The sequence below is a fragment of the Stegastes partitus genome, unplaced genomic scaffold, assembly GCF_000690725.1.
Source record: "Stegastes partitus isolate 25-593 unplaced genomic scaffold, Stegastes_partitus-1.0.2 Scaffold245, whole genome shotgun sequence".
NCBI lineage: Eukaryota > Metazoa > Chordata > Actinopteri > Pomacentridae > Stegastes > Stegastes partitus.
In genome coordinates this window covers 1161-13153 of record NW_007577976.1, presented here as the reverse complement: position 1 = coordinate 13153, position 11993 = coordinate 1161, and the positions used below count along the sequence as shown (strand labels likewise).

The 11993-nt window shown below is 37.9% G+C and overlaps 1 protein-coding gene across 1 annotated transcript; it reads left to right on the top strand.

The window, feature by feature from the left end:
* Positions 1–2126: 2126 nt before the first annotated feature.
* gpx7 (glutathione peroxidase 7) lies at positions 2127–11693 on the top strand. The gene is made up of 3 exons (XM_008281788.1): positions 2127–2342; positions 10542–10803; positions 11157–11693. The coding sequence occupies exons 1-3, from the start codon at positions 2211–2213 to the stop codon at positions 11318–11320; spliced, it is 558 nt and encodes a 185-aa protein (XP_008280010.1). The 5' UTR covers positions 2127–2210; the 3' UTR covers positions 11321–11693.
* The last annotated feature ends 300 nt before the right edge of the window (positions 11694–11993 follow it).

Here is an 11993-nt window from a genome sequence, read left to right as displayed (position 1 = left end):
TGCAGCAAAATATAAATGATACTCTACACTCTTTCACAGGCTCATAATTTATTAAGGTTTTCAGTATGTAGGTCATTCCCTCAAACTAAAAACACAAGAAAATACAAAAAAATATTCAAGAATTCAATGAACTCTTATTGTCATGCCAGCTCACATTTACATGTTTGTGATACGAATGTTTGTGAATACGAATTTAGCACTCAGATCCTGGTGTTTAAAAAGCCTAATAAATAATATGTACAATGTAAAACAAGAGCAACATATAAGTAAAGATACAAGCAAGGTCAAAATAAAAGCAAATAAGTGTACTATCTCAAAATGTAAACATAAAGTAGAAAAGCCAAAATTGCTGGAACTGCTGGAAATTGGCATGAGTGAGAGACAGGTGGCGAAAAAACTGAAGATCTCCAAGACAGCCGTTCATTACACTAACTGTGTGTGCAATTGTGTGAAGGGTGAATGATCCAGGTCATGTACAGGGCTACTCTTGAAAACAGTCTTCTTCCATCAGCTGGAAAACTCTTTCCTGCCTCTTTCCTGAATGACTGGATTTTCCATCAAGACAATGCCCCTTGCTACATGGCAATGTCAGTGAAAGCCTGGATGAAGAACCAGAACATTCCAACCATGCCTTGGCCTGCTCAATCACCAGATCTAAATCCAGTTGGAAACCTGTGGAAAATCTTCAAACGCAGAATGGAGAACCACAAGCTCAAAAACAAAGCATATTTGTTTGAATTTGTGCAACAGGAATGGACTGCTGTGTCAGCAGAACAATGTCAGAAGCTGATGGAGAGCATGCCAAGATGCATGGCTGCAGTCATCAAAAACAATGGTTATGTAATCAAGTACTAACTCCTGTGTGTGTCATGTGACTAAAACAGACAGAAAAGAAAACATGGAATGCCTAAAAGCACTGTTTTTGGCAGTACAAGTACAATGCCATCGTTATTGATGTAAGAACTTAAGTGGTTTTGGTTATTATCAAGAAAACCATGGAAAATGGCTAGATATCAGCTCTTACATGAAACTCTTATGAGCTATTTTTGTTGTCATATTTGTCCAAACAAATGTACTTTTAGTTGTATCAGGCATTAAAATGAACAAGAAATTGAAGAAAACAAGGGAGGTCTAATCATCTTTTTCCATGACTTAACGAATTTGAGAGGTGGTCTAATAAATTTTGTAAGCATGTGTGTACATACAGTGCCTATAAAAAGTATCGACTCTCTTAAAAGTTTTCCACAGTTATTGCTTTTCAACAGTGAATTGTGATCAATGTCATCTGGCTTTTTTCACAAGAATTTGCATATATATATATACCCTGTCAAGCTCGTATTTAGTATGAAGATGCACATTTGGCTGCAACCACAGCATTGAGCCTGCAAGGATAGGTCTCAATCAGCCTTGCACGTCTGGACACTGCAATTTTACTTCATTCTTCTTTGCAAAACTGCTTATGTTCTGTTATGTATCGCAAGCAAACATTGTAAGTAAACAGCCTTTTCTAGTCCAACCATAAATTCTCGGTTGGGTGGAGGTCCCGGCTTCAACTCTGCCACTCCAGAACATTCACTTGTTGCCTTTAAGCCATTTCTATGCAGCTTTGGCTGTAAGTTGTGGGTCATAGTCTTGCTGGAAAACACATTTTCCCCCAAGTCGCAGTTCTGTTGCAGACTGTGTCAGGTTGTTCTCCAGGATTCCGTTATACTTTGCTGCATTCAGTTTACAAGCTTTTCACGGCCTGCGCTTGTGAAGCATCCCCCCTCATGATGTTGCCACCACCATGCTTCACAGTGGCAAACATAGTGTCTAGTTTGATGACTCAAAGCTCAATTTTGGTCTCATTAGACCAAAGGATCTTCTTCCATTTGACTTCAGAGTCTCTCGTATTCCTTCTGGTGAATTCTAGTAGAGATTTAAAATTGGCTTTTTTCTTTTTTTTTCTTTTTGTGATTTTTTTTGTCTCCCAAAAAATAAACGTAAATTGACCATGATTCAACTAAAAGGGGTACATTTTTAAGCAGACTGTTTTTTTTAAAGGCTTTTATTTTGTAGGGGTCGGCCGGTTCAGGAACTGTTGTCCTACGTGTGTGTAACTTCACAACTGGTCGGAGCCCAGACTGTGGGGTGTTCAATAGCCGTCGGACAAAAACCGAAAGGTTTAGAGAAGTTTGTTCCAGTTTGACGCTGAGAGTTTGGCTGTAAGGATGCTTTTCGCGGCGCTCACCGTGTTGCTGACTTTGTTGAGCCTCAGTGACAGCAAACAGAAAGACTTTTACACCTTTAAAGTGGTGAATAGCAGGGGGAAGCTGGTGTCCCTGGAGAAATACCGGGGTTCGGTAAGTCCAGCTCATTATTACACCGTATATTGGTGATGTTGCAGTGTTTTGCTGAGTTCTCTCTCTTAATGTCAGCCGGTTGCATGAATGAACGTGGCAGGGGAATGTTTCCTTTTTTCTTTCTTTCACTTCTCCCTCTTAACACTGTGTTGTAGATGTGACTAACATAATAGCTGCGGATCAGTGTGCCTGCTTGGGATGTCCGTCATGTAGCCTCGCTAGCCTACGTGGCAGGAGGCCTGCAGAACTGCAGGAGCTCCATGGTTCTCATTCAAACCAGGTACGGAGCACTAATCCGGACTAACCTTAATCAATCTGCAAAAGTTTACAGTACTACCTCCACATTTCATTTGTTATTTTATTGGCATTAAATGAGACTGCATGATTTAGTTTTGTGATTTTTTAAAAAACTTATTGTTTCTGAGGGCAGCACTCCATGTATGTGATTTATGATGTTTTATATAGTATAAAGCCTGACATTTTCGATCCATAATGTATAAATAATCATATTGGGCTTGACCTTAATTTTTACATGAATAGCAACAATAAAGTCCCTCAGTTAAGCTGAACTTCCAGTGATGCTCCCTTAAACACCATTAAAAGATTAAAAATATACACAATCCTTCTGGTGTCTGAGGTGAAAATCTCCTTCACACATTGTTCCAAGTTCTACCATACCACTTACTCAGGGCATTTAAAACATGTCATATGTACATGGCAGACCGTTTAGTTTTACGTCAGGATCTAGTGTAATGCACACAGCTCCATAATACCGCCTCAGATACACCACACTTGCAGTTTCTTCATGATGACTCCAGATGTCACTAGACGATAGGATCATTGAACTGCATGAGGGAAAATTATATCAACGAATGCATGTGCTGACTCTTGCAGCAAAAAGCTGCTGTGGCATGAAGCATGAAGCTGCAGTATATATTAACCTGCACTAACATAATCCAGGGAGCTTCTTTTCTGTTAGCCTCTGGAAGATGGTTAACCTTTCATCAAGAGGCATCTTCAGTTCTTCTCAGTCAACTGATGAGGCCTCTTAGATGAGAGGTGAAATGTCCTCAAGAGCCTAAAACAAAAGTCTAGGTGTGTTTACTGAATCTTCATATGACTATGACCTGGATGACTGAAAATAGACATACTGCATGAATGTACTCATCTATTTCTGTGTTGCGCACCTGGCCTGTGTAGCACTGCGAATCTTTAACTGGACACCTGTTAGTTTCGAAAGCAAACTCCTTTTTTGACTGAATCACAGTTTTACTAGTTATGGTGTTGTTTGGATTAAAATGTCACAAAATGGGGGAAAAATGCAATCAGTGTTTTTCAAAGCCCCAGATGACAAGTGTTGTAATTGTCCACAATGAAAAGATATTCAGTCATTAAGGAGGAAAGAAACCTGAAAATATTCACATTAAGGAATTTAGCATTTTGACTGTTAATTCTTTTAAAATTTCTCAAATCAATATTGAAATAGTTAACAAACCAACAGCTGACAACTAATTGATTGTTTGTGTGATGCCTTTATCAATCATGGGGGTCATTCCTCCTCAATTTACCAGATGACTCCCGCATGACCATTTCAGATTGGGATAAAACAAATTTGAGGATTGAGTATTATCATCAAGATGGCACAATCCCAAGTTTTAGGGTCGTAGCTTTCATAGTTTTTGTGACAAAAAAATAATAAAAGAAATATATGTTTTGTAGTTTTTGCCAAATTTGGACTGAGATCCTAACTTTGGATGACATTATCTCAAGAAGTATTTAAATTAATTTAATACAATAAATATGATAACACATTTCCCTTACACTAGAGGTGTTTAAATTCCACATTACAGGTACCTCAATGCATATGCTGAGATTCTGTAGCCTGTTCAATGAAAGGCAATATTAAGGGGAGGGGAAAAAAAAAAAATAGAGGTATCTTTTGCGAGACCTCGCAGAACTTTCTCGGGATCTCGCAATAACGTTTGTGAGATCTTGAAAAACTATAGGTATATATACCAGGTACGGGTTGGTGTCCTCCATTGTTGACAACATGGGAAAATCTATAGAAATCAACTATAATATCAGGAAGACAATTGTGGACCTCCACAAGTCTGGTTCATCCTTGGGTACAATTTCCAGATGCCTGAAGGTTCCACGTTCATCTGTTCAAACAATTATATGCAAGTATAAACACCATGGGAATGTCAAGTCATCATAACACTCAGGAAGGAGACGGGTTCTGTGTCCCAGAGATGAACGTGTTTTAGTGTGAAATGTGCAAATCAACCCCAGAACAAAAGCAAAAGACCTTGTGAAGATGCTGCTGAAGCTGTTAAGAGAGTGTTATTATCCACAGTGAAACCAGTCCTGTACCAACATGGGCTGAAAAAGGAGGAGAGGAAGCAGCCATTACTCAAAAAGCAACATAAAAAAGACAGACTACAGATTGCAAATGCATACAGGGGCAAAGACCTTAATTTTTGGAGACATGTCCTGTGGCCTGATGAAACTAAAATTGACCTGTTTGGCCATAACGACCATCGTTATATTTGGAGGGAAAAGGGGGAAGCGTACAAGCCTGAGAACACCATCCCAACTGTGAAGTACGGGGGTGGCAGCATCATGTTGTGGGGGTGTTTTGCTGCAGGAGGGACTGGTGCACTTCACAAAATAGATGGCATAATTAGGAAAGAACATCAAATGGAAATACTGGAGCAACATCTCAAGACATCAGCCAGGAAGTTAAAGCTTGGGCACCAAAGGGTCTTCCAAATGGACAATGACCCTAAGCATGCCGCCAGATTAGTTACAGAAAGGCTTAAGGACAACAAAGTCAATGTTTTGGAGTGGCCATCACAAAGCCCTGATCTCAGTCTCATAGAAAATGTGTGGGCAGAGCTGAAAAGGCGTGTGTGAGCAAAGTGGCCAACAAACCAGACACAGGTCCACCAGTTCTGTCAGGAGGAATGGGCCAAAATTCTATCAAACTATTGTGAGAAGCTTGTGGAAGGAAACCGAAAACATTTAACCCAAGTCATGCAGTTTAAAGGCAATGCTACCAAATACTAAGGAAATGTATGTAGACTTCTGACCTTGAAGAAAGTAATAAAAAAAATTATAAAAAATCTCTCATTACTCTGGCATTTAGCAAATAGAAATAATTGTGGTAATCCTAACCGACCTAAAAAAGGAAAGGTTTAGTCTGATTTAATGTCGGATAGTGAGAGAGAAAAGGTTATGTGTCTATACAGTGTATGTAAATGTCTGGTTTCTGCATATACAGTGCTTAACAAATTTACTAAACCACTACCCAGTTTAAGGTTTATGCCACGCGTGCCCTAAATGAACAGCATTGGTGATTACCCAAATCATTTTTTTCTGTTTCTGTAATGGTTAATATACCAATATGTTGAAGCTCTTTAACCAAAATTCTAATTTTGATGGCAAAATATGATTATTATTGTTATCCATGAATTTTCAAATTTACTGTTTTACAAAAAAAAAAGAAAAAAAATAGTAAAGCACATTATTATTTCTTGATGAAGATGTCAAATTGTCATTATTTACCTGCATTCCTGAACAGAAAAATAGTTTTAGTGGTTGAATGTTATACTTGGTTAATTTCTGACTTCTCAGAGAAGCCCAGTGAGCCGGCTCAAATCTGGGTATGAAAAGGTGAATTCAGTTTGAAATTCTTCATTTCTGTTCAAAATGGCAAAATGTCGAGAGCTCACTCAATGTGAAAGAGTCCACATTACAGCACTTCATGATGCTGGATGGTCTCTGAGACAAACAGGGAAAAACATGAAGACTTCTGACAGTGTGGTCAAGTATGCTTTGGAGTCAATTGCTGAGACTGGTACTTGCAAAATGCGTCAAGGAAGAGGCAGGAAACAAAAGGTTAACTGAAGCCAACGGTAGACACCTCAAGATTTGAAGTACTAGATGCAGTAGGAAGACCACTGCTGATCTTCAGGCAGAGATGAATGCTTCTAGATCAGAGTCTGAGAAAGTCTCCAGAATGACCATAAGCAGNTTTAACCAAAATTCTAATTTTGATGGCAAAATATGATTATTATTGTTATCCATGAATTTTCAAATTTACTGTTTTACAAAAAAAAAAGAAAAAAATAGTAAAGCACATTATTATTTCTTGATTAAGATGTCAAATTGTCATTATTTACCTGCATTCCTGAACAGAAAAATAGTTTTCGTGGTTGAATGTTGTGCTTGATTAATTTCTGACTTCTCAGAGAAGCCCAGTGAGCCGGCTCAAATCTGGGTATGAAAAGGTGAATTCAGTTTGAAATTCTTCATTTCTGTTCAAAGTGGTAAAATGTCGAGAGCTCACTCAATGTGAAAGAGTCCACATTACAGCACTTCATGATGCTGGATGGTCTCTGAGACAAATAGGGAAAGAAAAAGTGTGGTCTCGTATGCTTTGGAGTCAATTGCTGAGACTGGTACTTACAAAATGCGTCAAGGAAGAGGCAGGAAACAAAAGGTTAACTAAAGCAGATGTTAGACACCTCAAGATTTGAAGTACTAGATGCAGTAGGAAGACCACTGCTGATCTTCAGGCAGAGATGAATGCTTCTAGATCAGAGTCTGAGAAAGTCTCCAGAATGACCATAAGCAGGCGACTGATGGAACAAGGCTTAAAGGGAAGAATAGCTGATAAGAAGCCATCATTGAGGACTGGAAACATACAGAAATGCCCCAGATTTGCCAGGGAACTCAAACACTGGACTGTTGATGACTAGAAGAAGTTACCCTGTCTAGGTTTGAACTCTTTGGTTAACATTGTTTTGTTTATGCCTGAAAAAAAAAGCTGAAGAACATTTTGATACCAGATGCATTGCACCCACAGTGAAACACAATGTAGATTCCATTGTGGTATTCCATTTGGGTTCCATTTGTGGAAACGGCAAGGGCAAAGTAGTGAAAATGGATGGTATCATGAACAATAACATCTACCACAACATCTTAGTGCATCATGGAATCCCTTCTGGACTGAATCTGATTAGTCGTGGGTTCATACACTAACAGGACAGTGACGTCAAGCATACTTCAGAGCTGTGCAGAGACTATTTGACCAAGAAAAAGTAATCTGGAGTTCTGGAACTGATGGACTGGCCAAGTCAAAGTCTGGATTTGACTCCTATTGAACTAAGTGTAGTACATTCAAAGATTGATCACACAAAAGTTTCTTCTAAAGCAAGTATGTGGGAACAGCTAGAAACTATTTAGAACCTAATAGTAAAAGACACTGTCAAGAAGTACATAAAAACAATGCCAACAAGAATGCATGCTGCTATCAAAGCCAAAGGAGGCCATACAAAATGTTAAGTTTTTTGGTTATTATGTGTGGAAAAAGGACTATTTAGTTGTTTCAGTTTGTTTTTCGCCAAATAAATAAGTATACATATAATGGATTCCTTGGATGTATGCTCAATTGACATACACTAAAAGTTTCAGAAAGCTGCCACAAGCTGGACTACACAAAGATTTTTAAGAAGTTTAAATTTTTGGTAAAAATGTTAATTTATGTTCTGTCAGTTTGACATGTTCAAGATTGAAGACTAGTTAAGCAAAAGTGATAATCTCCATTCTTAGTCTTCAAACTCAAATCTGAAGCTTGTTTTAAGTTGAGAATTCTATTTTTTTTCTTGACAGGGACAGAATGAAACTCAAATGGATTACAGCAGCTTGTTTTCAGGTGACTGTATAGATCCAAACCGATCTTCTTGTAGTGCAGGCAAACTGTTTAGTCGGGAGGAATTTCATTTAAGTCAGCCCTGTGTTTCAGTAACTGTTGTTCCTCAGTTTTTTTTTTGCAGGCCCAGAAATTTAATCAACATTGATCAGCTATCCATTGAGGATATCTACTATGTCTATCTACAATCCCAGCTACTAAATAAAGTGCATAAGTGATTTTTTTTTTTTTTTAGCAAAAAAAACAAAACAAATGAAAGCATTTAGGATCAACATTTCTGAAATTTGTTCAACAAAACTGAAAAAAGATTTGAATTTTTGACCATGACAAGTTAGGAACATTCTCTTTTAAATGATTTCAATTATGTGTTGGTATGACCTATCATTTACTGACAAATTGCGCATAAAGTTGAGTAAAATTGTGATATTTACCATCTTTGAGGGTCAGTATCTCCGAGGCTGTATGTGATAGATAGATAGATATATAGATTTTATTGTCATTCAATTAGGACATCAAAAGAAATTAAAATGCACTTAGAAGTGAATTACGAGCACAGGTCACAGACACTTAAAAAAAAAGATAAACTTAGAAGTGGTAAAAGGCACAGACGGGAACACGAATATATCAAATTAGAAACCATTTTAGATTGCACTACAGGCCTAAAAAAATAAATCAATCAATACTAAAAACCAGTATTGCACTGCTGCGGCAGAAATAAAACTTATTAAACCAACGACAAATTTGTTGCACCATACAAACGGGTTTTTAAGTGTCCTGAGAATTTATGTGTCTGATGGCGGAGGAGTAAAAACTGTTACAAAACCTTGTGGTTTTTGCACTTCAGGCTGCGGGACCTCTTGCCTGAAGGCACAAGAAAAGAAGAGTTTGTGACAGGGGTGTGTATTGTCCCAGGCACTGTTGTTGAGCCAAGCCCTCAACCGGTGGCAGCGGACGCCAATGATTTTCTCAGCTGCCCTCACCACCCACCTCAGTGCCTTTCTGTCAGAGACAGTGCTGCTGGCATACCACAGAGAGATGCAGCTGATGAGCACACTTTCTATGGTGAAAGTGGGTATATTGAAACACCTCATATTGGACTATGTATCACAAAAATTTCAGACTTCTACTGTAAACCCTGTGTTTTATGGGTGTACAAAGATGGTCTTGGGTGTTATTTGCTTACATTGAACAGCTATAGAATCTCAGCATATGCACTAAGGTAGGGTACCTGTAATATGGGATTTAAACACCTCTAAATGTGTTCTCAAATGTGAAGTCTATACCCTACATGCTTCTTGAGATATTGTCATCAAAATTTAGAGTCTTGTCATCAATGGAGTGGGTTTTTTCACTATTTTTTGTCGCAACAGTATGACAGTTATGACCCTAAAACTTGGGATTATACCATCTTGATGATATACCTCTATCCCTAAACTTTTTTAGCTCAATCTGACATGGTCATGCAGGAAGAGTTTTTTGAAATCTGGTGACTTGAGATGGAATGACCCATAGGTTAATGTAATCGTATTTTTTAATTTTGTTTTTTTAATAATCTATAGTAGCCACTTTATTTGAGCAAAATAAACAAAACTGTGATTTAATTGAATCCATTCTGAGTAAATTCCTGTCTCTATAATCCTACATAATGTTTAAGTCGAGGCGAGTTTGGTGGGAAAAAAACCAAAACAAAACAAAAAAACACCCCAATTAAGTAAGTAACAGTTTTACAGCTGTAGGACCCCACAATGGGCTCTATCGATCAAAAATGCTTGGAAGACACCAGTAAGCCTGAGTAACAATTTGATAGTTTCACTTTTGCTATATCAAGATTCTAAATTAAGCACCAAAATTCTCAACTGTAACTTTATCAAAGTTGATAAAACAGAAATTAGGCAAAGGAATGTTACTGTAATTTTAGTCATAGTACTATCAGGTGACTTCTTTAGAAAATGTGCCCCTGCTTAGCAACCTCTTAAAATAGGAGCTGGTTGCATTTTAAAAACAGATATTACTTGGCCTCAGTAACGAAACCTCAAGGGTTGGAAAAAGTTTAGGTAAAAGTACTGAAGTATTTGCAGTGAAATGTACTTATTTACACATAGTGTCTAAAAAACTCAGTTCACTCTTTTCACTAGTTAAAACCACCACCTGTGGGTTGGATTCACCATAGTTTCATAGCATTAATCACATGGGGTTGTAAAGAGAGCAATCCTATTCACACAAATTTATGCTCATATGTTGGAGTTTGGGCTGTGGGATATTTGATACTGCTACTTGTTTGAGCCAGGAAAGATTATTTATTTACTCTTTAATGCAACTGCTAATGTCTCATAAACATTGCAACTGGCCCAAACCTGAACCTGCTGTTGAGTAAAATTTACTTAGGTACTTTTCAGCACGTTGTGTACGTAAGACAACTTTCTGACTCATTTGAAATCAGGACTGGTATTGTAGAGTCTTACAGTGCATTTCTGTGGCTTTAGGTATCCCTGGTGGTAAATGTAGCCAGCGAATGTGGCTTTACGGAGGAACACTACAAAGACTTGCAGCAGCTCCAACGGGACTTTGGCCCATATCACTTCAATGTGCTGGCCTTCCCCTGCAACCAGTTTGGGCAACAGGAGCCCGGCAGCGACAAGGAGATTGACAGCTTTGTACGCAGAGTCTACGGAGTCTCCTTCCCATTGTTCAGCAAAATTGCTGTGGTAGGAACCGGAGCCAACAATGTCTACAAGTACCTTGTTGGTGAGTAAGATGCAATGTTTAGAGCTGCTCTAACAATCATTTTCATTATCAATTAATCTGCCAATTATGTTCAGTCATCAGTTAATTTGTGTACAAAATGTCTGAAAATAGTTAAACATGTATCATTTCCTACAGTTATCTTGCCAGTGAGGAGGAGATCATCACTGCAATTCTATATGTGCTTGTGTCCAAGATTACATACAAACAAAAATGAAAACTAATTCTAGTATATTGAAGAAAGTGTCACAGATGGCGTCACATGTTTTTTCCTGTGGGAGTTACCTGCAATAAAGAAAAGAGATTCGAGGAAGTGTGTAAGCCGTAACATACCTTTTATCTCTTATACTTTACAGAGCTATCTGGAAAGGAGCCTGATTGGAATTTCTGGAAGTATCTCATTGATGTACACGGAAAAGTGGTGGATGCTTGGGGACCAAAAGTTAGTGTTAAAGAAATCCGACCAAAAATAGCTGAAATGGTGCGACAGATAATCTTGAAGAAGAAAGAAGAGCTTTAACCCATTGTTTAAAACTCATTTATTTCTCTATTTTTGCAGTTTTAGTACATTACCCAAATGTATAAACTGAACACATTTATGTTGCTTGTAGAATTGGACTTTGCTTGAAAAACTGTTATGTTCATATAATGAAAGCAAATTCTTTTGCTTTCTGAAAGCACTGATGATGTACCACTATGATTTTAAATTCAGTGTCAGGTTGTGTGTCAGATGTGTGACATTTGAAGCTACATCTAAATCGACATGGTCCTATTTTCAAAATATGTCAGTCATGTGCATTGTGTGGGATTTTTATATTCAATCTGATATGTGGAATAAATTTTTACTGTGATCAGAGTAAAACCTTGACTGTTGAATGTAATAGATATTTTCAGAACAAAAATGCTTTTTGTGTCCTCATACTTTGATGTTTCCATTCACCCCTTACTCCTCCTTGAGGTAAGTCTGTTACTTGAAGTCCTACTGTTTATCATTAATAAGCACAAAATAATGTTTGTTATATCTCATCTGTGGACACCTATCAATGGGTACTATTGCTGTTACATTTTGGACCAACTGAAGTCTGGAATAGTGTCACGGAACAGACTCGGAGACTCAATCGTGAACACAGACACGGTGGAAAGAGTGTATACACACACAGACAATATTTACAAGTGTATATACAAATTTACAT

What these genes read in the sequence shown, in the direction of transcription:
- gpx7 (XM_008281788.1), top strand. Translation starts at nt 2,211, where the DNA reads ATGCTTTTCGCGGCGCTCACCGTGTTGCTGACTTTGTTGAGCCTCAGT. An exon ending in TGGAGAAATACCGGGGTTCG is followed by an intron (nt 2,343 to 10,541) that starts GTAAGTCCAGCT and finishes CTGTGGCTTTAG; the next exon opens with GTATCCCTGGTGGTAAATGT. An exon ending in TGTCTACAAGTACCTTGTTG is followed by an intron (nt 10,804 to 11,156) that starts GTGAGTAAGATG and finishes TATACTTTACAG; the next exon opens with AGCTATCTGGAAAGGAGCCT.